We start from the raw sequence: 26,820 nt of genomic DNA on the forward strand, positions 1-26,820 counted from the left end.
TATCCCTCTCATTTGTCTGCATATTGTATCTGAGGATTATTCTTTTTATTCCTTCCTGTATTAACCCAGGTACCATGTTGTGCTGCTGTCATGCTTGTCTGCGTTTTGTGAAGAAAACAGTTTTTATAAGTGTTTTTTTCTAGCATAACACCTTTTTTTTTTTTCCCCTGTCAATTATATTACTGTCAATTTGAATTTAAGTGGATTATTTGAGCCTCGTAATTTTGTAATCCCTAGACAAGATACAGAAGGAATGGTAAATGCTCTTGAAGGAAAGTAGCATCACTTGAACTTTGACTTAAACTGTGTCAGCTGTACACAGGAGACTTCATGTTGGTCATTTTAAAGAGTTTGCACTAAATAGTGCAGTCGGACATGAAGCGATGATACTACTTCTGCTTGCAGCTAGTGTTTCTCTAACTTATCTAGAGCCAGGTAGACCTTACGTGAAATAAAAAAGTAATTTGAAAAGACTCGAGTCTGAGGTCCTGAGTCCGTAGCTCAGACTCAAAGAAGCCAAATTTCTCATCCTCTTTATTTTTTCCTTTTGTGCTGTCGAGATTTGGTAACATTGCAAACGATGGACGGTTTTCATCTCATTGAGAATATGGTTTAGGCAATCAACCAAGAAGATAAAAGTAATAATCATCCGTGAGCATTCACTAAGTGCTGGTCAGGAAAAAGTATTCCAGCACTGGTTTATTTTTTTTCTGATCATTGTACTTATTTTAGCTCAAGAGGAAAAACATGTAGAATATGTACTAATTACTCTTTGCTGCTATGTGTAGGACTGAATACAACTTTAAGGTTTCAGTATGGTGTTGCAATGTTTTAGGTGAACTTACATGGTCAGCAGTGTCAAATGATTCCCTATATATTTCTAATTCATTTAAACAGGATGGCTAATACTAGTGGTCCTTTGTGTATTTATAAGGTTTCTACACACATTTATTGCATCTGAGGGGAATGTGAGGTGTAGGAGAGACGCTGTAACAATCTACTGAATGAACCCAGGTGATAAAGGTACCTTCAAATATATGAAATTAGGCATTTCTCCCTCTTTAATGATTAATTAATTAATGATTAATTAGCATGTCATCTTTGCCACTTTAAATGATGAAAGCAATACGTAGAGGGAGAGAACACCCATTTAGATGTTACTTTCACCCACAGGTACTGCCTTATAATGAGATAGACCTATTGCCCTAGCTTTTTGAGTCCTCTGCTTTGTTACGGGAAGTACTACTGTTGCCTGGCTGTGAAATAGACTACTAGCCTGCACCAGTCACCAGGTGCTTTTTGATTTTTTTTAAGGTCAGATATCTGTGTATAATAATAACAATAATAATAATAAAAATCTGAGGTCTGACTAGATAACATTAAGCTGCCATGGCAACTAGTTTTTGCCTGAGGCCTACTGGACATGATCCAGTGATAGTATAATCCCTAGGATTTATGATTTTTTATTGCTGTCTGACACATCAGTGTAAATACTGCTAGGCTGTCTCTGCTCTTCTTCCACCCCATTCAGCAACTGTGAGGTTTCCTGCCCTTTTTTGATACGAAAGCAGTTTTCAAGCAGATAGGATATTTTTTTCACCATTATCCCTTTGCTAAGGTAATGAGCACCCCTGTGTTACAGGGTGGCTCTGCTTTGAGATCGGCTGTGCCCGCTGTTTGCCACGGGGACACTGGTGCAGTTGTGTCTGTGTGTCGATGTCCGGCTCTGCTGGCTGGGAGGTTCTCCAGGTTCCTGACGGAGATAACAGAATTCATCTTGTAGGAAAGATGTGGCACACAGAGCTGCCACGGTAACTTGAGGATGACAGAGGACCTTCTAAAAATCATTAAAAATAAGCGCAGGTTTGGAAAATTAGACCGTAGTGTGCCCAGAGGAATGACCTGTGGGGGAGTGACAAACACCACCAGAGCATTGGACAAACCAGAGAAAGGAAGGGAGGAGAGGAGAGAGGAAAAGCAGTGCTGATGTTCGTGGGGGGTCATCACACTCCCATGGGCTCTGGTTTGTTGAAGAGCAACTTCAGGGAAAACTGTCCCCTTTCCCCTTGCTGCATCCGTAGCCACCTGTGAGGGACTGCAAAACGTGCTCCCAAGCGATAGGTGATATCCTGGGGTATGCAGTAGAATACAGAACTTTAAATGGTCCCGCATGTGTTTCAAGACACCTTTTTTAAAACGGGAAGCAGGAGTGTTGGCAGGATCGCTGCCATTTTGTCAGAGCTGGGAATTTTTGTTTGTTGCAATGTAGTGCAAATAAAACACTTGCTTCTGCCTGAGCAGTCCTGTAATTTAAGAGAAAAATCCCTAATTTTATTTTATTTCTTTTCGTAGTAAGAAGTGACATATAGCCTAAATGTGATATATGCATGCTTCTCCCCTATGTTCTGTTGTTGCTCCTAAACCCTTCTTAGTGTGGGGGCTTAAGCCACCATGGAAAACTGCTGAGCGGGTGAATTGGTGAAACAGATCATCAGCTAATTTGAAAGTACGTGCCCCTTTGATATTTCAGCAAGTCCTGGCTTTTTACAGAAACTCCAGGAGCCTGCATTTTTATTTATTTAGTTAATTAGTTTATTTTTTTAAAGACAGCCCTCCAGTGACAGGCTCTTTCTGCCTAGGTGTACTTGAAGCCTGAGCTGCAGCCTGGGTTGTCAGCCTGAAATTAATAATGCTTTGGCACCTCTGCACGTGTGTCAGGAGCACAGTTGAAAGAGGGTGCAGGAAAAATGGGAGCATCAGGGAGTAAAGTAAGTTTTAAAAAAATCTAGAAAACAGAACACCTAGAGAGGGGGGGGGGAGGAAGAATAAAGAAGAACGAAAGATGAGCTAGAAAAAAAATGTGAAACCTGAAGCCTAAAAGGACTTTGGGCCAGGAACAGTTAGCAAAGAGAACATATAAAAGCATCTATTCTCTTCTCACTCTCCTTATTGCTACCAAGGTGGGGGTGCGGGGGGACGACGGACAAAGAAAAAAAAAAAGAATAAGCTAACTTTTTTTTTAGCATTTTCTAAAGATAGACTAAAAGGCAAAGCTATTTATCTAGTTTTTACTAGATATTTAAGTCATTACTGTAGCAATAAAACTGCCCTTTAATTGCTGCACTGTAATTGTAGGTATTTGTTTCTTACACTGCTTAAGGTCACAGAAGAATGAATAGAGGTAAAAATAGGTTTGTGTTAAGCGCCTGAATTTTTGAAACTGTTTTCTGTTAGCTATCAGCAGAGACAGTACTTTCCCTTTAGTCTCCTGGTTTGACTGTTCCATAGATATAGTTTTTAATTACCAAATTGGATTTTAGCAGGTGTAGTCAGTTGATGCATTATGGGTATAAGAGATTAGTGTTTAATCCTTCTTTTTATTACTGTGTAGAATGGTATACTTGGGAAAGTATTAAAGGTGCATTGCATACTCCAGAGTACAGAAATGACATTTATTACCGAGTTTTCTTTCAGCTAGCATCATTTAGAAAAAAAAGCTGGCACAGAAGTCTGCAGGGGCCTATAGGCTCAGCTATAGTGAAACTGCCTTAAACAATACAGAACAGAGGAAAAGGGGAAGAAACCTTTTTGTGTTTTAAAAGCAGTTGTTGAAATATAAGTATTTCCTCTTCTCGAAGATGCTTATTCTCTTTTTCTGCATTTTATTTTTTCTAAAATAAAGACAAAAGGGGTGTCAAAGTGCAGAAGATCTTTGTGTCAGTGAGTGGTAGAGGCAAGGACTGAAAAGGATCAGTGAATCAGATATAATTTGGACTCTGTTTGAGATACCAGTCCTGTGTTTTGCTGATGGCTGGTATTCCTGTTCTGAAAAGCTGCAGAGGCATTTCTATCGAATAGAAAGAACATTATCCCCATTTTCATTCTGGCATGCCTGTTACGACTTTGTTCTGTAAACAAAGAGGATTATGGGAACTGGAAACTAGATGGCATTTTATTAAAGAACTGTGCGAGTCTTTCACTGTGAATGCAAGAATCGGAAAGTCTGGTGATAGCTACCTGTGAAAGAAAATACTTTAAAAATAGACCTTAGTGTTTGAGTTAGTAGTGTTTATGAGGAGGCAGTCCTCTAATGTAGGACAGAGTATGCTCTGGGCTTTAATATTTCCCAGTTGCACCCTGCAACAAAATACTTGAAAAGAAAAAATCTCAAAATGCAATTGCACAGATTAAGAATGAAAAATATATGCTGCAGAAATAGGGAGAGGGAGGTCCATGTCCACTGTCCTTCTGTTGTGTAGGCTGCCAGACTGCTTTGAAAGTATGTTATTTTAGGAAATGTGCATATTTGTCTGTCTAGAACTAGCAGTCTGGGGAGTGGGGCAGGAAGGAGAATTGCATTGAGTGAACGTTAGTTGCAGTAACTAGCACAAATTATTTTTACCAGTGTATCATACAACTTTTCCTATAACTTCATAGCTTTTCTGCAGTAGACTACTCGCTTAGCATCTTAGTTCCACAGAGTAAAGGTTTTTTACTAGGTTTTACCTAATTCCTGCTGCAGATAACTCTCAAACTGCTTACTTAATGAAATAAGCGTACAGTATGAATTAAACCACAACTCTTGCAAATCACTTTTCCTTTTAATTATTGTTTTCCTAACTGAATAGGCATATGATTAAACAAACAGCACAGCATGGAAATGTGGAAAGTTAAGCTGCTATGAGTCAGATCACAAAACACCTAAAGTTGGTAAATAGCTTGAATGTATCCCCAATTTTATCTCAGCTGAAACTTTTTGGTGTGACACTTTTTTTCCCCCTTCTTGCGAGCTTCATAGCCTGGTTTTCACTTGGTACCAGGCTGTAAAGCTTGTGAAGTCAAGTGAAAATAGGAATTAGAATCAAATGGCCATATTTGGCCCTTAGCAAGTGGCAAAACTCCAGTTGGTTTCCTGTGACCCGCTGAAGTAGCCTTCTACTTGGTGTGGGCTGGCGTGGTGGAACGCAGCGCTCAGCACAAAGGCAGAGGTTTTCAAAAGCAATTACTGAATTAGCAGGCTTGCCTTTCAGAAAGTGGTAAGCAGCTGCCTTTTGACAGCCAGGCTTTCTTTTAAATTGTTGTAGGTTGGTTACTCCAGAAAGGCTCAAAAAGAGTAGCGCTTTGAGATTTTTTCTGGATGGTCTGGAGTATGGGATAAACTACAGAGCATGAATATAAAAGTAGACAAGAAAAAGGGGATTAGAAAAAAGGCTAGAAGAACCTGTTAGAAACAACACTGGTGTATTGAAGTATCTCTAAAGGATATAATGACAAATTGAATTATAATACAGGTAGGAAAATGCCATTGTCTAAAAATAACCTGATTATATTCCATATTTATTTTGCATCAGCAATTTCTGTAGCTAATTTTCTCAGCTTACAAGTGAGAACAAGACATTCTCCTGGCTGCTGTAGACCACCCATGTATCAAAAAATCAAAAATTAAATAATGTTTTTGAGCTGGTCTCGGGAAGTTCTAAAATCAGACCCACTTTAAAAGTGCTGCTGGTGATGGAAAAGGAAAGTTAGAATGTAGTTCAGTTCTTTGTGGTTATAATGGTCTACCATGATGTCAGAAAACCATTTCTCTTGAAGGTTATCTATAATTGTAGTAAAGGATGTCTCATGGGCATTTCACATGCCACTCCAACAAGCCATGAGCTGAAATATGAGCATGTGAACTCTGTTAGTAGGACTAACAGGTCACCTTACAGACACAGAAGTAATCAGTCTGAATAAAATGAATAATTTATAAAGTAGTTAATTTTATGTGTTTTAGTGTAGTTTTCTCCAGTTTCTCTCTCTGAAAAGTAGGAAGACTTGTTAAATAGAGTGTTCTTGGAGAAGGTAGTGTTCAGATATTAAGGATGCAGATAGCTAGACAGTTCAAGCAGAATGTTTCCATGTAATTTCTCATTCTGTCAAAGGTAAAAGTGGTATGTGGCAGGTAGTTGTATGTAAGCTACTTTCTTATTCCATTTATTTTATCTGCTGGAGAGTGATCCTGAGTGGATTAAATATACCTGGGTTTTCCATTTTATGATACACACTCTAAACTGTATTGCTGGAGTGCATATGTTGTTAGCACTTGGAATTCGTTGCGGTTTCTGTAATGTCCTGTAAGTGAGCTTTCGCCTTGAGGTTGGTGCTTAGGCATTGAGAATAGCATTCAAGAGGAGTAATACTGTTCCAGCAAATTTACAGAAGGAAAGACACTTTTTTGTTTGTTTGTATGCATGTGGATGTTATCTAGAAGTGAATTGGGATATTTTCAAAGTGCAAAACTTCACGTGTCAAACTCAATGCAACTGTCTTGGGATCAAAGCAAGTAATGAAAATTCTGTATTAATATTCTATATTGTACATGAGTATGTTCATGAAAAATTGATGTTAATAATATAGCCCATTATATCATTCTGTGCTCAGTCCTTGGGGTCAAGTAATTCTGATGTTATTTGCCTAAGACAAAAAGAGCAGAAGCAGGTTGTCAAAGAGTGCAAACCAACATGAGTAGCTGAAAAAGGGTTTTTATTGTCTGAGAAATGGTTCTAGTTAATTGAAGATTACTAGTAAGGTACATGAGGTTAGACATGTATTTTATAGACACTATGAATCATTCATCTCATTAGACCTGAGTATGAGTGGTGTAGCTCTCTAGTGCACTTTAAATGAATTTGCATGTTTAGTTCTTAACATTTTGTACACTACACATGTATGCATATGTTGTAATTACTCCCATGCAAGAGTGTTAACTTGAAAGCTTGCTCTACCACAGAGCTGTAGATTTTCATTTTAGAATGTTGTAGTCACACAGGTCCTCTTTTATTCCTTTTTAATAGATTATACTTGTCTTGGGTGTGGGACAAGAAAAGACTCCCAAATTAGGATACTAATGGTCTTTTGTCTTAGGGTCTAATGTTTAATAATAATCATATACTAATACTAAATACCATTTTTCTTCTGTTTTAAAGACCCTGTTTCTGTAAATCTTTGTGCATGGCCTTATTTTGAGCATGTGAACTGATTGCATTTACTCCCATGCTGCATATTACTGCATTGATATGACCAAAGCTATTCTCTTTATAGAGAATTTAGTTCTATTTCAGATTATGATTGAATACTTCCTAGTGCTTACAAATAATATATTTTTAAAAAGCAGATACTTTTCAGAAGATGTGCAAGATACTCAAAAGAGAAATACTTAAAAATCTATAAGTCATTTTTACAGATTGTGAGATAATCTGATCATTTATTCAGAGAGTGTTATTAAAAAGCAGTAAAATCAGATACTTGATTACTCTTTCTACTGCATATAAAGTGACTAAGATGCTGTATAGTATATCTAGTTAATCTTTTTTAGAATGAAAAGAATCCCTATGATTGATCTGTCAACATAAAATGACTTTTGGAAAGCATGCCTCCCTTTTGTGTGGTTGTTAGAAAGAACATGGTTGGTATAAACTGTGAAAAAAATTCTCAGTGAAAAAAAATTCCCTGTAGCATTTTTTAAAAAATCTTCACCCAAAACCCTACAGTTGGAAATCACTTTTTGTTCATACCAGTTGAACACTGAAAAATGAAGCAAAGTGATCTAAATCAAATTTACAAGACTGATAACCATGCAACTGGGGGGAGAGTAGCTACTGCACAACCTGTACTCTGTCAAGGGAATTTAATTGTAGATGGTTATACTTGAGTATAATTTGCTAATATGTGCTCCTTGCAAAGGGAGAATAATTCTTACAATGCATTGACAATTTTATACATTTTTACCAGGATACTGTCAAAGGAAAGGGATTTTCGTTGAATTTTGTAATACACAGTTGCCTGGAGGAGGAATATCAATGAAGTGGCTAGCAGCATGTTTTTTTCTTGGTTTTTTTTGGCTACTGGAGTCTATATGTAAGAAGATGGGGGGAAAGAAATCCTCTTCTTTATCAATTTGAATATATAAAAAATGAATTTATTATGTTACTGGGCAATAGTTGGGAAGTGTTTTTTTATAAAATATTGTGATATCTTCATCTTTTGGACCATAATGACTAATACTCATTTTAAATTTCACCTTTTTGAAAAACAGTAATGATCAAAGTATAGACTAATATTCATTCTCTTTCCCACTCCCTGCTTTTCAGAAGTAAGGCTGGGAAGAGCTAGAGGTGAATCTGGCTCGCTCTTTATCCTTTCGGTCAAGACACTCTTTTGAAGAACAGATTTTGAGAGCAACTGTAGCTCAGATGAGAGGTCAGCAGAGGCACAGAGCTATGGGTTATATTGCAGGCTGGTTTTTTTCCTTAGTCTCTTAATGTGAACTGTTTCTAACTGAGAGTTTTGTTTGTGAACAGAGATGAGACTTGGAGGAGGCCCAGCTTTCTCCATGCCTGGGGTATGGGCGGTCCGTGCCTCCAAACTGAAGTACGAGCAGCACTGTTTGGTAGTCCAGTCATTAAGTTCTTAAATCATTAGGTGTAGTGACTTTTGAGTGAGCTCTTCTTGGACACCTCTTTATTTTTGAGCTAAACAATACAGAATATCTAGCTCTGAAGGTTGGATAATTGGAATTACAGAATTAGGACTGTGGTAACGATTTCTGTGTACTGGTATAGTTGTTTTAACTGGTAGGTTTATATCCTTGGCTTAGAATTGTGCTTTTTCTTGGTTGGCTGTTGCATTTCAGCATACTGTCGTGGTAAGCTGACTCAAGCTGCAAGGCTCGCTGTTGAAAAGAGTGGGAGATCAATGGGATGGTCAACATCTGGGAGCTGGACATTCTGCCTGTTAATTTTCTCCTCCCATGTGAACAGCAAACCAGAGGTTCTGTCACCTTCAAATCTTGCAGACCTGTAGTCTGTAGATCCATAGTAAAGGAAGTTAGTTGTACTTTATGGAGCAGGTAGGATGGACTTGAGGAGCAATAGGGATTGCCTAGAGAGTAATATATATGAAAACTTACACGAGAGGCTGAGTATTTATCAGCATTTCAGTGAAGTACTCTCACTGCTAATGAGGAAGACCTGAGGCAACATCTACAAGGAGGACCACCGGAGGAGCCCTAGTGGTGCAGCTTCAGCCTTTTACCCAGGCAGATTGGTTCTTCCTGGCTTCAGGGCTTTGTGGACATGGCATGCTCTTCTCCCTGAGGTGAGGCTGGTGTTTCACAGAGGGAGACCTTCCAACTCTGCAAGCCATCTGGAAAGAGCAGTATGCCTGTCCAGCCCAGCAAGATCAGTATTAAGAAGGTTGACATTTCCTCATTTATTTAGAGGAGTGCTGTGCTTTGTCTCATTTTTGTACATGATGGACCCTTTTAAAGTACAGTCTTTTTCTGTCAGGAGAGGGCAAGTGGGGGATTCTGGATAACTGAAAGGGTGCAGTAAGGAAACAAATTTTATATGTCATCTGAACATCAGCTTGGCCCTTGAAGCTCAAATACAAAAAGGTACAATTCTTCTCAGTACCTTCCTGGAAACAGTGCATTACAGAAGAAAGCATATGATACATGATATTTAGCAGTGATTTTTCTTGAGAGGGACCTTTAGGTTTTGAAGCTAAGTAGTTTGTGCATGGTTTAGCACAATATAAAAAGTCCAATAACTGAAATGAGGCATAAAGCCTCATTTCGTCTTCATCTTCACTATGTGCATTTCAGCACAACCTTCATAATGATGTTTTGCACTTCTATTGCCCATACAATCAAAATACTTCATAATCCTTTGGAAACATTAAAGAACGATCATTGGTTATAAAAGCACACTTTCATTTTTTACCCACTATTATTTGCAGTAACCCAGAAGATAAGTGGTAGTGAAAGCAATCGGGTAAAGAAAGCAGCAACCTGTTATCAGTTCTGTTTTGTGCACTTCACATCGTTATCTATACAATCGGTTTTACTGACTTCTTGTTCCAATGTGCATCTTTCAGACAAGACAGAAGGAAGGAGGGAGGAATTAAACAGGAATGGGTAGCTTCTAAGTAGATGAATGGATATGTGTGGTACATGAAATAGCTTTAAATAAAAGAAAAAGTGAACTCTAATTTTCTCCGGGAGGTAAGTATTTACTGCTGCCTCCATCTTGTAGATGAGGGATGAGGAAACTCAGGCCGAGAGCTCATATGTGAGCTACCTGAGATGATACAGGTGAATCACTGGCTGAGCTGGGCACGGAAGTTAATCTCTCAATGGACTTCTGGGTTTCTGCCTTACCCCCGTTGGCAGAGAAGGCATTGGAAGCACAGTTGTGTTTGTGATTATGGTTGCAGCATAATTAAATTTGTTGAGGTTTTTTAATGAATTGACTTGACTGGATCTTTGTGAGGCTTGAGGTGCAAATCCCTGCAGCTGTTCCACTGGAAACCAACTGCAATGTAGCGTAGGACATGGGGCGAAATGGTTTTCTTGCTGGGGGGGCGGGTCTTTGGGAGGGAGGTGGTCTATCTAGGGTTAAAATCTCTGCCTAGCAGTCCACAGAAGGATATCACCATTGTGTGGGCTGACCCCTAAAGTACAAGTCTTAACTCATAATTGCATGTGATAATAGTAGCAACAAGTTAAGTCTTTCTGCCTTTGAGTATTTGTTCTTAATGCATTTTATGTCACACTGAGTTCAAGTGGACTGCTTTTTCATTTTTTGTTCTTCATTTTGTGTCTGTTTTACAGTGAGGTTTCGAAGCTGTGATGGAAACAAAAAAATACACTTTGGAAGCAGTGAGCCAGAAGATTTCAGAGTAGGTGAAGATGGTGTGGTCTATGCAGAGCGAAGCTTTCAACTTTCAGCAGAGCCCACAGAGTTTGTCGTGTCTGCTCAAGACAAAGAAACCCAGGAAGAATGGCAAATGAGAGTGAAGCTAACCCCTGAACCAGCCTTCGCAGGGGCTTCAGAAAAGGTAAAACAACAACTAATGCAGCCTGTATAAATGTATCTCCACAAACAGGCCTAAAACTAGGGATTTGATTCTGTCTGTCATGCACCCCTCCATGAGGCAGTTTATTAATGGACACCTAGTGCATGCAAGGCTGGAGCTTTAGAAAGAACTTTTCTGTAGTCTTATTATTCTGTAACTTTGCTAAGGCATGGAAAGACATGCCTGTTTAAGTGTATAGGATTCATTTATGTTTGAGCTTTTTGTTTGTATAGTTTGAGATTTATACCTGAATTTAAGTTGGACATGGTCATTTCTTTATTTCAAGTTGCTTGAAACTATTACAGTATTTATTCAAGCGGTTAAATATAACCACAATATAAACAAATCTGTGCTAGAATGCATCAGTCACGTTTATTGGATGGGAGCTGTAGATTTACAGCAGTAGTAGGAAAGCATTTCTGGCAGGGAATATTGGATATGTCTGGTCCCTTCATAATCAAATTGGAGATTGTAAATTATTCATGATTCCAGCACTACTTGGTAAGGAAGATAGTCTCCCTCTGCTGGAAGTTGCCATAGGATGAACCATGTACTATAACAAAAATCAGACTTAGCAATATACAAATAACAATGCATTTACTTTAGGAAAACAGTTTTAGGTCTACTACCTTTTTCTGTTACATTACATGCTGCCTGCTGTTTCTTACCTTCTCTTATAAAGTGCTTAGTTTACAAATAAAGAACAAAATTTATTCATAGATTAGCATACCTGTAATAGGTACACATTAAAAATTCAAGCATAATGTCAAAATAGACAGTGTGGTTATGCAAGACATTTTTCCTGAGAACACACTGGAGACCAAAGCTGTGTAATCTTCAGTTTTTTGTTTGCTTACTTGATGATTGTTCTAAATCTGCTAAGGCATGTTTTTAACACAGGAAATATTGTCATTTTGTCTGTAAAAGTCTAGTAAAAGAGCAGATGCTTAGATACGCCAGGGCATGCCCTGTTCTTTCCAAAGATCCAGCTCAGGCATCCTTACCATCAGCGGAATGTGAAGTAGTGGAATCTGGCCGTCAGTTGGGCATCTGGTTTTACTCTGTGGCATATTTGATTAGATTAAAAAAAAAAAAAAAGTTTTTCTTTTAAAAGATTTGGAAAATGTTTTTGTTGCCCTATTTCCACCCTTAAGCAAGTTAGCATGGGTATATGTGTGCTGGCATCCAAAGGATGAAATGACTGCAGATATAGAAGGGAATAGGAAGGGAATGTTGACACCCAGCAGAGATTAATGCCCAATGTGTAAAGTGGGTCATCTACTGCATCCATCATGGCTGACATAGGTTTAAAATAATTACAGCATTAATTCTATGGGATTTAATAGGGTCATAAATATTTGAGACATTCCTTACCAGTATGTATTAAACTTCTCTTGGAACTCAAATTATATTTTAGCACACCCAGATCTAAATTTAATGTACAGTAGCACATTACCTGAACTGAAGTTCTAGCTAATGAGAAATACATAAAAGTATACTATTAAATTCTGCAAAATATTAACTACTTTTCAGGAAGTGCAGAATAGTTTACACAGTAGTGCCATGCTATAATGGTTTATAATCCCATTTCTCCTCCACCTTGAATAAGGAAAAAGGGAGTTCTTAAAATTTTGCAGTGCAGTTGTAAATAATATTGGTTATTTTCATATTGCACTGTGAATGCAAATGAAACAGTTCTGTGAACACAGAGGAAAGACAGCCTTTCGGTCAATTATGTAATTGTATCTGAGTTATTTTATAAAGTCTACAAGTAATTCTCCTTCTAACATGTGCTTAATTTTATCTTGTACCTGGGCAAGGACCAAAAGAAAATTGAAGACATCATATTTCCATGGCAACAATACAAGCACAGCAGCCCTCTGAAGAGGCAGAAGAGAGACTGGGTTATTCCTCCAATCAACCTACCAGAAAATTCCAGAGGACCTTTTCCTCAGGAATTAGTTAGGGTAAGGAAGTTAATAGAAATGTGGTTTCAGTGTCCCTTGGAGAGCTCTTGAAGAGATTTTGTGTAAATGATGTCTTGTTCATTGTCCAAACATTTATCAGAGTCTTTTGGGCTGGTTTCTGTTGCTACCTCTGCATAGCAGGCTGGGCTGCATTTACTAGGTTTTTTTTAAGTTGTCCCTATGCTGCTGTACTGGTGGAAGGTGACCTTGGGTTGGGTGGTAAGTGCTGTGATGACTTCCTTAAGTGCTGAAGGAGGATCTCTGCTGGTTCCGGAGTTTTCCAGTCTCCTGCACTGGAGTTTTCCACCTGGGGAAGGGTGTGGGGGTGAGTGGGAGGAGGATTACACCAGGAGGCAGAAGGAACTGGGTTCTGATGAGGTGAGGACACCAGCTGCTCCACAGGACTCTGCAGCACACACATGCCCATTGCCAGGAGCCCAGCACAGGAGAGGGCTTTCAACCGTGGTACTGGCTGGCCACGGTCAATGTGTTGGAACTTGGTAGAGCATTAGCCCAAGTTGATGGGATATGGTTTTGCTCTGTTCTGTTTATGTGCTTGCTGGTGATTCACCTGCTCCTCCCAGATGCACTGCCCTTTAATTTTTTCCTTGGAAGATGAGACCAAAGTTCAGTCTTCAAACAAAAATGGTGAGTTTCTAAAGGGCTACTGCCAGTAGCAAAAGACAGTCTGTAGCTTTGGTCTGGGAAGATACAGGAGGAGGGAAAAAAACAAAACAGACTTTTTATTTCTTACGTAGTTTTATGATAGTGTATGTTTCCTCTAGGATCTAAACATTTCTGTTTAAGGTAAGAATACTTACTTGTTTTGTTTTAATACAATTCATCCTATTAGGAGAAATAAACAGGGATATTTTTATGTTCCTGAAAATTCATTGACCAGCTTTCTGACAAACAAAGAGTGCAATTGAAAACTTCAAGCTTTATACTTACTTTATACTGTTTCCAGAATAATTATTTTTACAAGTTTACCTTAAAGATGGAAATAAAAAGAAAAAAGAGCTGCTGCTTGTCTCGGCAGCAGTCCCATCCACTGATTGTCTGTGGCTAATGTAAACATTATCATCTTTGACACGTAGATTAGGTCCGATCGTGATAAAAGCCTCTCGCTGCGGTACAGTGTGACTGGCCCAGGAGCTGACCAACCTCCAACAGGCATCTTCATCATCAACCCCATCTCAGGACAGCTGTCTGTGACAAAGCCTTTAGACCGGGAGCAGATTGCTTCTTTTCATGTAAGAGTTTAATTTACCATAAATCAGATTATCAAATTGAAGATTAACATCTGCTTCAAACATGACTTGAGCAGCCAGCATTTAGTTTTCTATGAGATATGATTTGAAGAGTTTGTAGGAGATTTGTATTTATTGTACTTACTAAGGCTAACTCTTACTATGTTTAAGCAGCTTAAATACATTAACAGATGTAAACAGTGATTAAATGTATTTAGATAAAGTAATTGTAAAAGATTGAAATATGGATACTGTAGCTTATATTTCAAATACAGGCCATTGATCACAGTCTCCACTGTACTGTATATTTTCCAAAAGTTTACTTTTAATTCAGCAACTTAAATTAGGACGTGACTGCTATTAGAATTGCAGCAGCTGTGATTTGAGAAATTGATGGGAAGAATAACCTACCAATTTTCATTTTCAGGGGCAAATCTGAGCATTTTAATGGAATTGTAAATTAGGTCTGTCAGCTTATGAAAATGATATTCTTTGCTCTAAAGAAATGGACAAAGTAGACCACAGATTCCAGTATTAGTGGAAAAGGAAGGTTTGAAGGAAGGGGGAGACCAGGCTGTGACCTAAAGTTGTCTCTGCTTTTGTGAGACCATGCTGAAATTGTTAAAGAAGTTGCTCAGCTCCTAGAGGGAGAGCTTCCAGCATGTTGTGGATTAAAACACTCCTTGCCTTGTGCTCCAGGAAGCCCTTCGAGTGCTGCTCCAGAACAGAGGACTCAACAGGAGGCATTTTGGGGGGAGGTGGGGGGAATGGCTCTCACAAGAGAACAGCAGCTCCGGCACCCCTAAGATTTCTACTGAGAAGTTGGCATTGGCAATTCAAGATTTACAGACTCAGGAATTTACATTTTTATGAGTAATTTCCAGAGTGTTGAGTTGCTAATGCCCTCTTGCTCCTTTCTAGTAGGTTTGTAGCCAGAAGATATGTGTGTGTGTGTGTATATAGGGCTTCAGCAGGATGCTATAGGAGAAAGTTGCTCTTTTGCCTAGCAGTTGCCAGGCTCTGGCCTGGATACGTAGGTTTACATTTTCAGAAAGTACTGTGTTCTGTTCTTTTTTTTTTTTTTTTTTTTTTTTTTTTTTTTTTGGCTGTCCAATTTAAGATGATTTAGGTAAACCTGACTGTCAAAGGTAGTTACTCAGCCCTTTTTGACAGTCAGGGCATTAAATTTAAGTGTTTCAGTATCTTTGAAACTCAGTCCATAAACTTTAGCTTAATTTTAGCCTGGAATTTCAGTGTGTTTACTGACAGTGATTTATCACAAACCCTACCTTGGTGTTCCAGGTAACACAAATGTATTCTATATGCTTTTTCTATGCATTCATGTCTATTCAATATAAATAATATCAGTAAAGAATTTTTAAAAGTGATGCCAGTGTTCATTCCCTACGGATCATTAATAAGTTGTTAGTTGTTTAATATAAATCTGCATATTTTCAGAGTCTTTTTTCTAATGGTCATTATTAAAAACACAATTATGTGTGACAGTAGGCATTGGTATTAATCAAAATTACATGATTCAAAATAATTTTCAGCAAATCAAAGAAATAAGCCAAGAACTTAGAATAGTTTAGAAGTCTGAACCGCAGTTCCATTAACAACCTGAAAACTTAAAAGGTTGATAGAGGGAGCAGTGGCAGATAACAAAATACGTTGAGCTAAAAATGTCTGGCCTGAAACTTCCAGTCACCATTATTGTATCTATTTGTGCCTGTATGTTGTGCAAATTCTAATACTTTTAATGATTTTTGCAGCTGAGAGCGCACGCAGTAGATGTAAATGGAAACCAGGTGGAGAATCCTATTGACATTGTTATTAATGTTATTGATATGAATGACAATAGACCTGAATTCTTACATCAGGTTTGGAATGGGACAGTCCCTGAAGGATCAAAGCCAGGTAATACATGGGCTTTCAAAGTAGGGCAGGGGAAAAATGTATGCAATATCATTTTGAACGTGATGAAGGGGGTGCCTTCAGACCTTGTAATACTTTCAAAGGTGTCTTTAGTGTGATGAGCAAAATCTCAGATACTTATTATTTTACCTTACTTTTCATTCACTTTTTAGCATGCTAGGATTAATTTCCAAAAGAAGAAAGTATTATCTACATAAACTAAATCAGAGAAGCCTTTAAGAATATGACTTTTACGTTCTTGTTTTTCAAAATTTTGTTTATAATGTCACAGTTCTTACAGTTAAGTTCATGATGGCCATTGATGTTCATTGAGTTGACAGGTCAGAGTATAAGAGACTTCTGAAATATCAGCAGATCCATTTCTAGTTCTGAATCTCAGAGGAAATGCTGGGATTTTGAAATCAGTTTCATTTGAATTCTCGAGAAAACCCTAAATGTTATGCATATCTCATTAAAATTCTAATCAGCTCACACTAAAGTTTACACTATGGCTGAAACCAGTTTCTTAATTTGTCAGTAGTGCAAAATGAATTTTTTAGAAAGGTTAGCACAAGAAATGTATTTTCTCACTTTGCAGCGTTGACTTGGCATATGAGATGTGTCTCAAAGACCTTTGAAAGAGTATTATTTACATTGATTTTCAGTCACTATCACTATGTACACCAATTCTGAACACTAGGTATATTTCCTTTGGCCCAATTAATAATGTTTTTATCTAAACGTGAGAAGCTCTGTTGTTACAGAAATATTATTCATGGCAGAATTGTAGGATTTCATTGTTTATGGAGCTTCTTCAGCTATAAGCAGATCTGATATTTTATAAACACGAAGTATTTTTATCTCCTCTTATGTATTTTAATTACTCTGTTGGTGAGTCTTGGGTTTAACTGGTTTGTTTTAAGTAAGAGAAGGAATGTGCAGAGTTTACCAAAAGAAATACATGCTTTGAGCATTGCTTGTAAGTGATCTTGTGTAATCTGAGTAAACTGTTTATATAACATCAATTATTTATCCTGCTGCTAGGAACCTACGTGATGACTGTTACTGCCATCGATGCTGATGATCCCAATGCACAGAATGGGATGCTGAGATATAGAATCTTGTCACAGGCCCCGAGCAGCCCGTCTCCAAACATGTTTACAATCAACAACGAGACTGGAGACATTATCACCGTAGCAGCTGGGCTTGACAGAGAGGTACGGCAGGTCTTAATCCCGTAGGCCTGTTGTACTTACTATTGTGAAGAAGCACATTTTTTGCTAATAACTTATAACTACTTCTCTCCCTCCCTGGTCTGAACTTTCTCCCTGAAAAAGAGGAAGTTAGCATGGGAATGAAAACTGGACCCACATGTTCTGTATGTGTAGTCACTCTTGGTTCCATGGGGTCATGGAAGGGATCTTGTCTCAAAAGCCTGTTTGCTTTTACAGAACAGGCACACACTAAAGCAGAACGATGCGTGCAGACGAGGACCTCAAGTGCTCGGCCTGTGTGCTGAGATGGGAGGTGTTCCTCAGCTCCAGCCCTTTCCTTTTGCTGAGCTCCATAGGCAAAGAGTAGATGGAAAATGGAATTGGCTATGTGTTTCATTTATTTTGGAAGCTCCAGGAGAGGTTCTGTCCTCCCTCTGTCCTCTTCCTTGCTCTTCAGAGAGGTGGTAAATATTTGAAGTCTTCTTGATGCTGTGTTGCTAAATTTGCAGTAATTCCCTGATCAGAATTTTGCTTATTAAAATAAACCAAGAAAAATATTACAGATTTTAAAATTTGAAAAGCACATTTCTAAGAAATAAACCAGTCAGTATTGGAAGAAACTGCATAGATACAGGCTTGTCTCAAGGCCTAGACACACATTCAAAAACCTTAAAAAAAAAAAAAAAGAAACTCTCGCTGTCAGTATTTCCCTGCTACATGCTAGGCAAGTCCCGTTCTGTCTAGACAGTTCTTCACTGTGCCCACTACTGGTGAAGGAGGGTGGCCAGGTCCACTGCTCTGGTTCAGCCATCTGTGAGATGGGAATAAAAATATTTCCCTCCCAACTCCAGATCTGTCACATGGACTAACTGTGCTTTTGAACTACTTGAAAACTTCACAGGAGATAAGCATTATTTTATAAACAAACTATAAAATCCAAACAAATCTTTTTTCAACACATCTTGTTTCAACTTCTGTTTTACTAACCTCATTTTAGCTCATCAAATCTGAAGGTTTTTTTAAACTAGATTTGCTGTTCAGCTTTTAGCTGTTTGCTTATACTTAAAATGGAGAACAAAAATAGTGTCTTATGCTCTGGGTTGGTTATTAATATTCTGATGCATTTCAGTTTGAAAGGGGCAATTAGAAGATTTGAAAAGCTAAACAGACTGTTAGATATTGCAATTAATTTTTAAAGTTTTATTAACATTCATTCTATTTAAGTTGGTTTTGAAGAGGATGGATTTGAGGAAAGGAAAACCCTGAAATTACAGTATTGCCGTATTAAATTAAAAGAATGATGGGCAGCTTTTGCCCTTGTTTTTAAAATCCCCAGGTCATCTTTGACAGGTGAACTTTCAGAAGGACACAGCGATAACTCTGAGTTTTATTACTTAGTGACTAGCTGTACTGGAGTGATGTAACTTGGAAGAAACCATCTGTCTGTGGAGCTTTAGACCCTTGCATTAACAGTTGGAGAAGCCTTGTCATTTACCATCAGTTTTCCTGATGGATCACTGTACTGATACCCGAATGAGTATTTATAAACATTTCTTGCACATATTGAATATTAATGATTAATGTTAAATCATTCAAATATTAAATTAGACTAAGATGAGATAAAATGGTTTCCTTCCCAAGCCACTGCTTTGCTTCCTTCATTTCCTGAGTCATTTCGTGGAAGTCAATTAAATTAAAATGACCAGGAGTCTAGAGAGCCAGATCTGAATTGAGCAGGTCTTCTGCCAGTGGTCTACAGAGTGCCTTGTTGCACAAGGTTCCTTGTTGTCCACAAACCTCAGCTGGGCTACCCACTTCTGCCATTCTGCCCTTTTCTCTAAGACTTGACTGTTTTTGTAAAGCTCTAATTAGGCTCATAAAATACTAGACACAATTTTAAATTCTTAAATTATGTGACCCTTTATTTACGGGAGTAGGTATTTATGTTGTAGGCATTCCAAAAAAAAAAAAAAGTTGTTCCTCTGGCATTTCTCATCTGCTAGTATTTTAGGTTAACATGCACAATGCGTTATCTGTGCCAACATGCACAGGAGCAGAGTTGCTTAGGTAAGGGGACTTGGCTAAAGGCAGAAGAAATCTTTCACTTGCTATCCCAAAAGATGCTGTTTCATGAGATCCAGCTGTTCTTATTTCTTCTGCTATTGCTGTGGAATTCACGTCAGCATTAAAACATCTGCCTTACTGCTGGAGGTGGCAAAGAAGTCAGGCAGGGTACTTAAAATTTACATGCTGACATTCCTGCCTCACGTGAGGTTAATTCAGTGAAGTGCTCTTTTATTTGGCCTGTGTTGAAGTGGAAAGATGTGACCTGATGAGGTCTGCATTCTTTCTTGAAGCTGCCAGTTCGTTTTCGGATGTGTTACTGCAAAGTCTCCATGTGGGCTGCTGACACGTGCTCCACTGCTTATTCCTGGCTGCTTCTCAACCCGCAGTAAAAAGAGGAGAGCCACCTCCCCCAATTTCCCCATGCTTGGAAAGTTGTATGCTTGTTGATTTCTGAAATTTCATTCCCACCAGTTGATCTTCTGTCTGTGAGTGCTGGGAAGGGGGAAAAACAAACAAACAAAAACACATATACGTGTCTTTTGGGGCACTTTGTGGGGGAAGTTTCTAGTGTGCTGCTTCTGCTGGAATTAAATAAGAAGATTGTATGGAAGTTGAGTCTCTGTGTAATAATAATGGAGTTCCCTTAATGAAATTTGCTTCTTGGGATCAACGTGTTAAGACCCAGCTGAATCAGAAGCACCTGCTGTTTCAATAATGTAGAATCATCTGGCTGCAAGATTTGCTTCAATACTGCTCTAGATTTTACTGCTTCACAATAAGTAAAGTATATTTTTTTTTCCTGGATGAAAGTGGTGAAAGTATTTCTTCGATTCCCTTGTGACTGCTTCTCTTGTTGATGTCATGAAGGAAACCTTTAGGATGTTTATTTAAGCCTTCTGAAGGTCACTTTGCAAGTATATTTTCCAAGCCAGAATTCGTATACATATTTATGCATTATTAAACACATATACTGCATTTCTATATAAATAGTATTAGTCTTGCTTTTTTAAAGAACCGTGGGATGCATATATAGTAATACACATTTGGGGTGTGTTGTAAGGCTTCCTTTGTGAAAGAGGACATGAGCATAAATTGTCTTCAGTGGGAGACAAAGATTCATACAGCTTATTTTTAAAACTTCTTTTATTCAGTGGCTCATATTTGCTGCTTGGAAGTGTGCATAACAGTTAAATCTCTAATGTCTGTCTCAGTGTCTGACCAAAATTGGAACGAAAGTTAGATATTATCAGTGGAATTGTCCTTGCTTGTTTTTTGTATTGATATCCATAGTCCCTTTTGTAAACTGCTTCCATGAAAAGTAATCTGTCATATACCCCAGTCTTTAAGTAGTGGGAGAAGATAAGGTACCAAGTGGGAGAAAAATATGCTTTTCTTGAAGTATTTTTATTTTGCCAGAAGGTTTTTGCCAGTGTTAGTAAACCATTCATGAAAGTGATATTTCAGAGTAATAGCAACTCCTTATGTTTGTGTGTTTTCTTTTGGAAAGAACTGAATGATAACACCTTGCTCTCTCTGAGCTAGGAAACTGAACTGGTAAATGAAAAAAGCATGCGCAGTGTTTGCATTTCACGGTAGAAACCATCAATGAGTTAAAGTCAACTTCTCAGCAACTCTACACACAAAAAACCCCATCTTTCTAATTTTTTTTTTTTTTAATACAACCTTGTCGACTTTGTTTTAAACATCTAACCAGTTGGAGGTCAGGTCTCCGCTGGGCATTTCTTGTGCCTGAGGGAGCCCTGGCCTGGCTCCAGCCTGGCGGGGAGGGCCATTAGTGATGGCAGTGGGGCGGGGGGGGGGGGGGTGGTGGTGGCCATTTTCGTCAGGGGTGCTTAACATTTATGGAAATAGCCCGTGTGGTTGTTCCCTCCCCCTTTCTCCCAGTGCCCTTACTCATCTCTGTTAGTCTTGACATCTTCGGTTTCCATGGTGATTGCAAGAAGTTGGAATAGTGGTTTTATACTTGGGCTTGGCTGAAACAAAACCTTGGCAGTTGTGGCCGTTTGGCCAACAAACCTACCTTGGCTCAGTTCTCTTAAATGCTTTTGAGGACTTACCCTGTTTTAGTATAAACTGCACTCTGGTTTTTTTTCCCCGTTTGAAAAGCGTTGTTAAATCTGTGATAATAGCATTAACTGTATAAAGTGGGTTTGATTTTTAAGAGTAGGAAGCAGACAGTCTGTCCTTGTCTCTGATATTTGAAGAATATCAAGCAGTAGTTCAGTATAGCTAGATGCATCCTGGTGCTGTATTCCTGTGGCACAAACTTTGCTTCTGTCATTTCAGGTGATGCTAACTAGAATAAACAGTGTGATAGGCTCCGTTGCTTAGCAAAGTGCAATTTTGGGAACACCTGCTGTCCTATGGTAATGTTATGTTGTCTAAAACTTAAGTTGATGTCATTTTGTGTTTTAGAAAGTACAACAATATACATTAATAATTCAAGCTACGGACATGGAAGGAAACCCAACATATGGTCTTTCAAACACAGCAACTGCTGTCATCACTGTGACAGATGTCAATGACAATCCTCCAGAGTTCACCGCCATGACTGTAAGTACAGGGTTGGAGTAACTGAAAGATGTGCATGTTTATAACCATTCCCCACTTTTCTCATTATATTCACAGACAGTAAATATTTATGACTTATTAAATAGTGTACCAGCGGGCAGAATTGAAATATGTGCAGAATATATATCCCTTAGATATTGTATTCTGCTTAGGCCAAAAGGCAAAAGCTGACAAGGGAATCAAACCATGAGGTTTCTGGGTGGCCTCAGGTAAACTGTGTTAGATAAATTGTCAGAGCTTCAGTGAAGAGAGATGCGCTCCCTAATGTTGATGAATGTTCAGTATGGCATGGCTCTTGTGTGCTTCTGCAGCCAAGGTAAAATGTTTTCTTGATTTTTTGCAGTTCTACGGGGAAGTACCCGAAAACAGGGTGGATGTGATCGTAGCAAATCTGACGGTAACAGATAAAGATCAGCCCCACACGCCTGCGTGGAATGCGATGTACCGAATGACCGGAGGAGACCCAACAGGTCGATTTACCATCCTGACTGATCCCAATAGCAACGATGGGCTGGTGACTGTTGTGAAGGTAAGAGATGGAATAAGTCGGAGAACATTGAGGGGGGAAAATGTGAACTCCTGAGGTCAGCACAAGCCTGGAAAGTAAAATGGATGGGCACTGTCTGTCTTGTGGAAGTTAGGCATCTGTCTCTTGGAGCGTTTCCTTGCTTATGCAGTCAGTAGTATTCCAACTGATCAGTTTTAAAAATTAGTCTAGGTTGTTGAAAGTGACAGATTTTGAAGCTTTATTTGCCAAAAGATAGGAATTTGTCTGTGAAAAAGCATTTGTTTAGTATTTGTTGCTAGTGTAAAGGAACAGCTTCCTACCTCCTGGCATCCATTAGTAGTCATGCTTGTTGTCTGTGGGTTTTATGTCAACATGTTCCCATTAAGGAACAGATATAGGCAGTCAAGGCACAATCAGAGAGGAAAAAGTGATAGGTGGGAGGCTACTTCTACAAGAGGCTTTTAAAGACTGGCTATTTTTAAAACCTCATTTAAATACCTTTTATGGAATAACCTGTCTGTCTTCATTCTCTAGCCAACATAGCTCTGTGTTGAGGGGTGACTTATTTCAAGTGATAATAACAATGTGGTTCTATAATTAAACCTTCCAGGCAGTAGCCACCTTTCCTCATGGCCCTCTGATAAGTGTCTCATCTCCGAGTTGGCCTGTTCTGGTTTTGGCTGATCCACTTACAAAGTCAAGTGTGAGATGCCAATGTTCCCATTTAGAAATTAAAACATTCACTTCTTTTTTTTTTTCCCCTCTTCGTTCTTTTCCTCTTTCTTTTTTTTTTTATCTTCTCAGTATCTAGGTGACAAAAAGATACAATTTTTTAACAGCTATAGTGGTAATTCACACTAGCGTTTGGTTTTTTTTAGGAACTGTCTCTGTTTTGTAACTGCACTTCCCCAGAGGAACCAATTGTTATATTGCATTCCTCTAGCAATAATTATGTGAGTGTCTGTGCTTTGTAGCGCTCCTTTAAGCACCCAGACATGGGAAGAGTTGGAAACCTGCCTACATTTTTTATTGGCAGTGCAATGAGTTATCTGTCAACCTGTAATGAAGATTGGATTGTCTTTTGTCACTGACTTCATACTGTCATGTGCCAACTGCCCCTCTAAGGTACAGGGTTCCTTCAAGTCTAGAATCAGTGCGAGTAGTACAGTGCATAGTACTAAGGTGAATCAGGTCTCAGGGAATGGCCCACCCCTGTGCAGCACGACAGAGGAACTCTAGCCTCAAACTGGTTTTACTCCTTAAGTTGGGCTTCTGGCTCAGTGAGGAAGTCCCCAAACTGAAGGTTGTCTTGACTGTGAAGATGGGAGCTGTAGCTATACCAGAAGTAGGATTAGCTGGGATTACAAAGAGTCTTCTATTGAAACATTAAGGGCATGGGAATCTCTGATCTGTGGGGCTAGATATGGTCATGATCTTGTTTGAAGGAAACCTTTGTCCTCATAACAGAGAGGCAGGTTTCTCTCCCCAGGAGAGGAGCTCTGCAGGAGGCACATCTGCTCACGTGAGTGCCTGGCACAGAGCTGGGAGTTTCTACATCATTTTCTGATGAAACTACTTGTTTCCTCAGTTACCTCTAATGCAGTACCAGAGTAAGTTAAATCCAAGAATGACCAGGTTTCTAGCTGTTCTGATTTAAAAACTGCTGCTGCTGCTAAGCAAAACCCCAACCCAGTCTTATGTAGAGGTGTTGCATATATTGGTTCTCTTCAGGCTCTCTGCTCATTTTTGAGAAGAGCAGTACAAGTAACGTTTAAAAATGTGCTTTAAAGTAAAAATGTTAGTGTGTGTCCATTGCTATTGTGAGTAAATGTTAACACTTCCTGCTCTTTGCTTTTCCCAGCCTATTGACTTCGAGACCAACAGGATGTTTGTACTTACCGTAGCTGCGGAAAATCAAGTGCCTTTGGCTAAGGGGATTCAGCATCCTCCTCAGTCAACAGCAACCGTGTCCATTACAGTCATTGATGTGAATGAGAGCCCATATTTTGTTCCAAACCCTAAGCTTGTACGTCAAGAAGAAGGGCTGCTTGCTGGTAGCATGTTGACAACTTTCACTGCTCAGGACCCAGATCGTTACATGCAGCAAACCTCTCTAAGGTCTATATAAACATTTTGCAGTTATTTAACAGTTGGAATGCAATATCCGTGTTACAGAATGGGTGGGGAGCAAAGAGACTGCATATGAAATGACTGCATTTACCATAGCACACAGCTATACCAGTGCCTCCTGTGGCTTTTGTGCATCTCTAAAGAGATTTTTGGCTGTAGAGAAGGTGACCCGACCAGCATTCATAGATCTGTAAAATGGCTCATCTTCTAATGCCAAGTCCCACTCCTTCAAGGTAGAATGAAGTTATGCATCTGCGTTAAAGTATACATGGCATCCCAACAAATTCAGTCAGAGCAGACACGTGCTTGTGTGAACTAAGATCATTTGCAATTTAAATTAAGTGGTAATTTTGACACAGCAGCAAAACCGCATCAGATTGTTGACCAAATCTGAAGGGATTTCTTCTTATTTATTTTCCAGCAATGCAAAGTGCTGCTGTTGTCCATCTGTGAACTCTTGTACTGATAGCTATGATCATAATTTGCCAAATGTCTAAAACTATGAGAAAAGTTAAGAGAAGAAAACATGGAAATCTCAAAGCATGCTTTCTCATACCTTGTTTAAAACATGGTCATTGACTGCAAAGCTAAGGCACAGCGACTAGCCTTGGGCCAGGACTCGGGTTCCTAGCTTATCCAACAGCTTTTTTAGCTCATGTAGAGGAAACTCCAGAACTTGCTTCCTGTGTTTCCTTCCAAAATCAAGGTTCTTGCAATTTTATTTTCCCTTAATTTTGGTTAGTTGTTGCCGATATTTTGCTCATGTCTGGACAGAGCCATCGCAGACATGATAGTGTGAGGACTTAAGGATATATGCATTTTTAATGACCTAAGATAGCTTGCACTTGATTAATGTCAAAGGGCAAATTTATCAGATAGAAGGATGGTTTTGAAAGACACTCCTCTTTCAAATTAAGATGATAAGCATGCAGTAAAACCAGGGCCTCTAAAAAATTAAGTGATATTGGAAGCGTTAGAATAATGCAAGTTAGTGCTACTCTAATGGTCTTTATCCATTGTTAACTCTCTCCTGCTCTCAGCGCTCTGATAAGATAAAAGTTAGTATGAACAGCTCTGTAAGTATATAACAAGCAAGAGGGATCCTTAATGAATATTTTAATTGAATCTGAGTATGAATGTTATATTGTTTATGATAATTTTATGATTTCCTCCAGTTACATGATAACTTACATGGCAGGGCACTTCAAGAATCTTAATGTAGGACTGTTTTTAATACATATTTTCAAAAATTTTAGCGATAAGGCTTAGTAATTGGAAATCTCTGAAATATTGTCTTCAAATTCCAAAAATGTGTTCAGAATACAAATTAAAATACTTATATTGTCTTTGTTGTCAATAGTTATGTTGGCAGATAAATAACACAACTTGTGGTCAAATACACAGGTACTCAAAACTTTCAGATCCTGCAAACTGGCTGAAAATTGACCCCGTTAATGGACAAATAACTACTACAGCTGTTTTGGACAGAGAGTCAATATATGTGCAAAACAATATGTATAATGCAACGTTTCTTGCTTCTGATAATGGTAGGTATCAACATTGTGTATTTTTTTCAAAAAGCTTTCTTCTGTGTGGTTGAATGGCATTCAATTTTACCCGAGCAATGTGCTTGGAATAGATCCAGTTGGAAGTCTGTATTAGTATCAAACTTATGTGTATTTCCCAGCTATTCAGGAAATGGGCTGAAAAATAATTCTATGAGTTTGGAGAAAGGCACTGGCTTAGTTACATTAGTTGATTTTACAGAAAACTGAAAAAACCTGCACAGGAGTGCAGTAGGCTGAGTGAATGCACAGCATGAGTGGACTTTATCAGGAGTAATGTGGTAAGGGAGGGGTATTTTTCCACATTCAGACTACAGCACTACAGAGGGAAAAGTGTCTTTTCATTGTCAGTTTGTTAATGACAAGTAACAATCTCTGCTCGGAAATGAGTCCTTTGATTTTGGCTGGAGTGCTGTACTGTTCATAGCTGATACCAGAAAGATGGACAGGTGCGGTTAGGAACTTTCTTGCATTAGAGAGGAAAACTGAAACACTGGGGCTGTTTACCTTGGAGAGAAGACAAATGGTAAAATTTTGCAAACTGAAACAGTATAACAAAGCTAGATCAACTATTTCTATCCTTTTGGCTCTGTTCTGGAGAAAAATATTAAATGGAAGATTATGGGGGGTTGGGGGTGGAATAAGAACCATTGCTAATTATACTGAGAAATTCAGTGCCACATGTTCATATAAAAGTGTGACTTTAGCAAG

General features: G+C 38.7%; 1 protein-coding gene across 4 annotated transcripts in view; it reads left to right on the forward strand.

The window, feature by feature from the left end:
• The window catches only part of CDH2 (cadherin 2), a 117,330-nt gene that overhangs the window by 67,176 nt on the left and 23,334 nt on the right, over window positions 1-26,820 (forward strand). For all 4 annotated transcript variants that reach the window (XM_030011915.2, XM_030011916.2, XM_030011917.2 and 1 more), the window contains exons 3-11: window positions 10,658-10,884; window positions 12,723-12,869; window positions 13,967-14,122; window positions 15,892-16,036; window positions 17,078-17,250; window positions 21,751-21,888; window positions 22,250-22,435; window positions 24,276-24,532; window positions 25,949-26,091. In XM_030011915.2, coding sequence (XP_029867775.1) covers window positions 10,658-10,884; window positions 12,723-12,869; window positions 13,967-14,122; window positions 15,892-16,036; window positions 17,078-17,250; window positions 21,751-21,888; window positions 22,250-22,435; window positions 24,276-24,532; window positions 25,949-26,091 — 1,572 coding nt within the window. The remainder of the gene's footprint in view (window positions 1-10,657; window positions 10,885-12,722; window positions 12,870-13,966; window positions 14,123-15,891; window positions 16,037-17,077; window positions 17,251-21,750; window positions 21,889-22,249; window positions 22,436-24,275; window positions 24,533-25,948; window positions 26,092-26,820) is intronic.

This window comes from Aquila chrysaetos, chromosome 4 (genome assembly GCF_900496995.4).
Source record: "Aquila chrysaetos chrysaetos chromosome 4, bAquChr1.4, whole genome shotgun sequence".
In the NCBI taxonomy this organism is placed as follows: Eukaryota; Metazoa; Chordata; class Aves; order Accipitriformes; family Accipitridae; genus Aquila; species Aquila chrysaetos.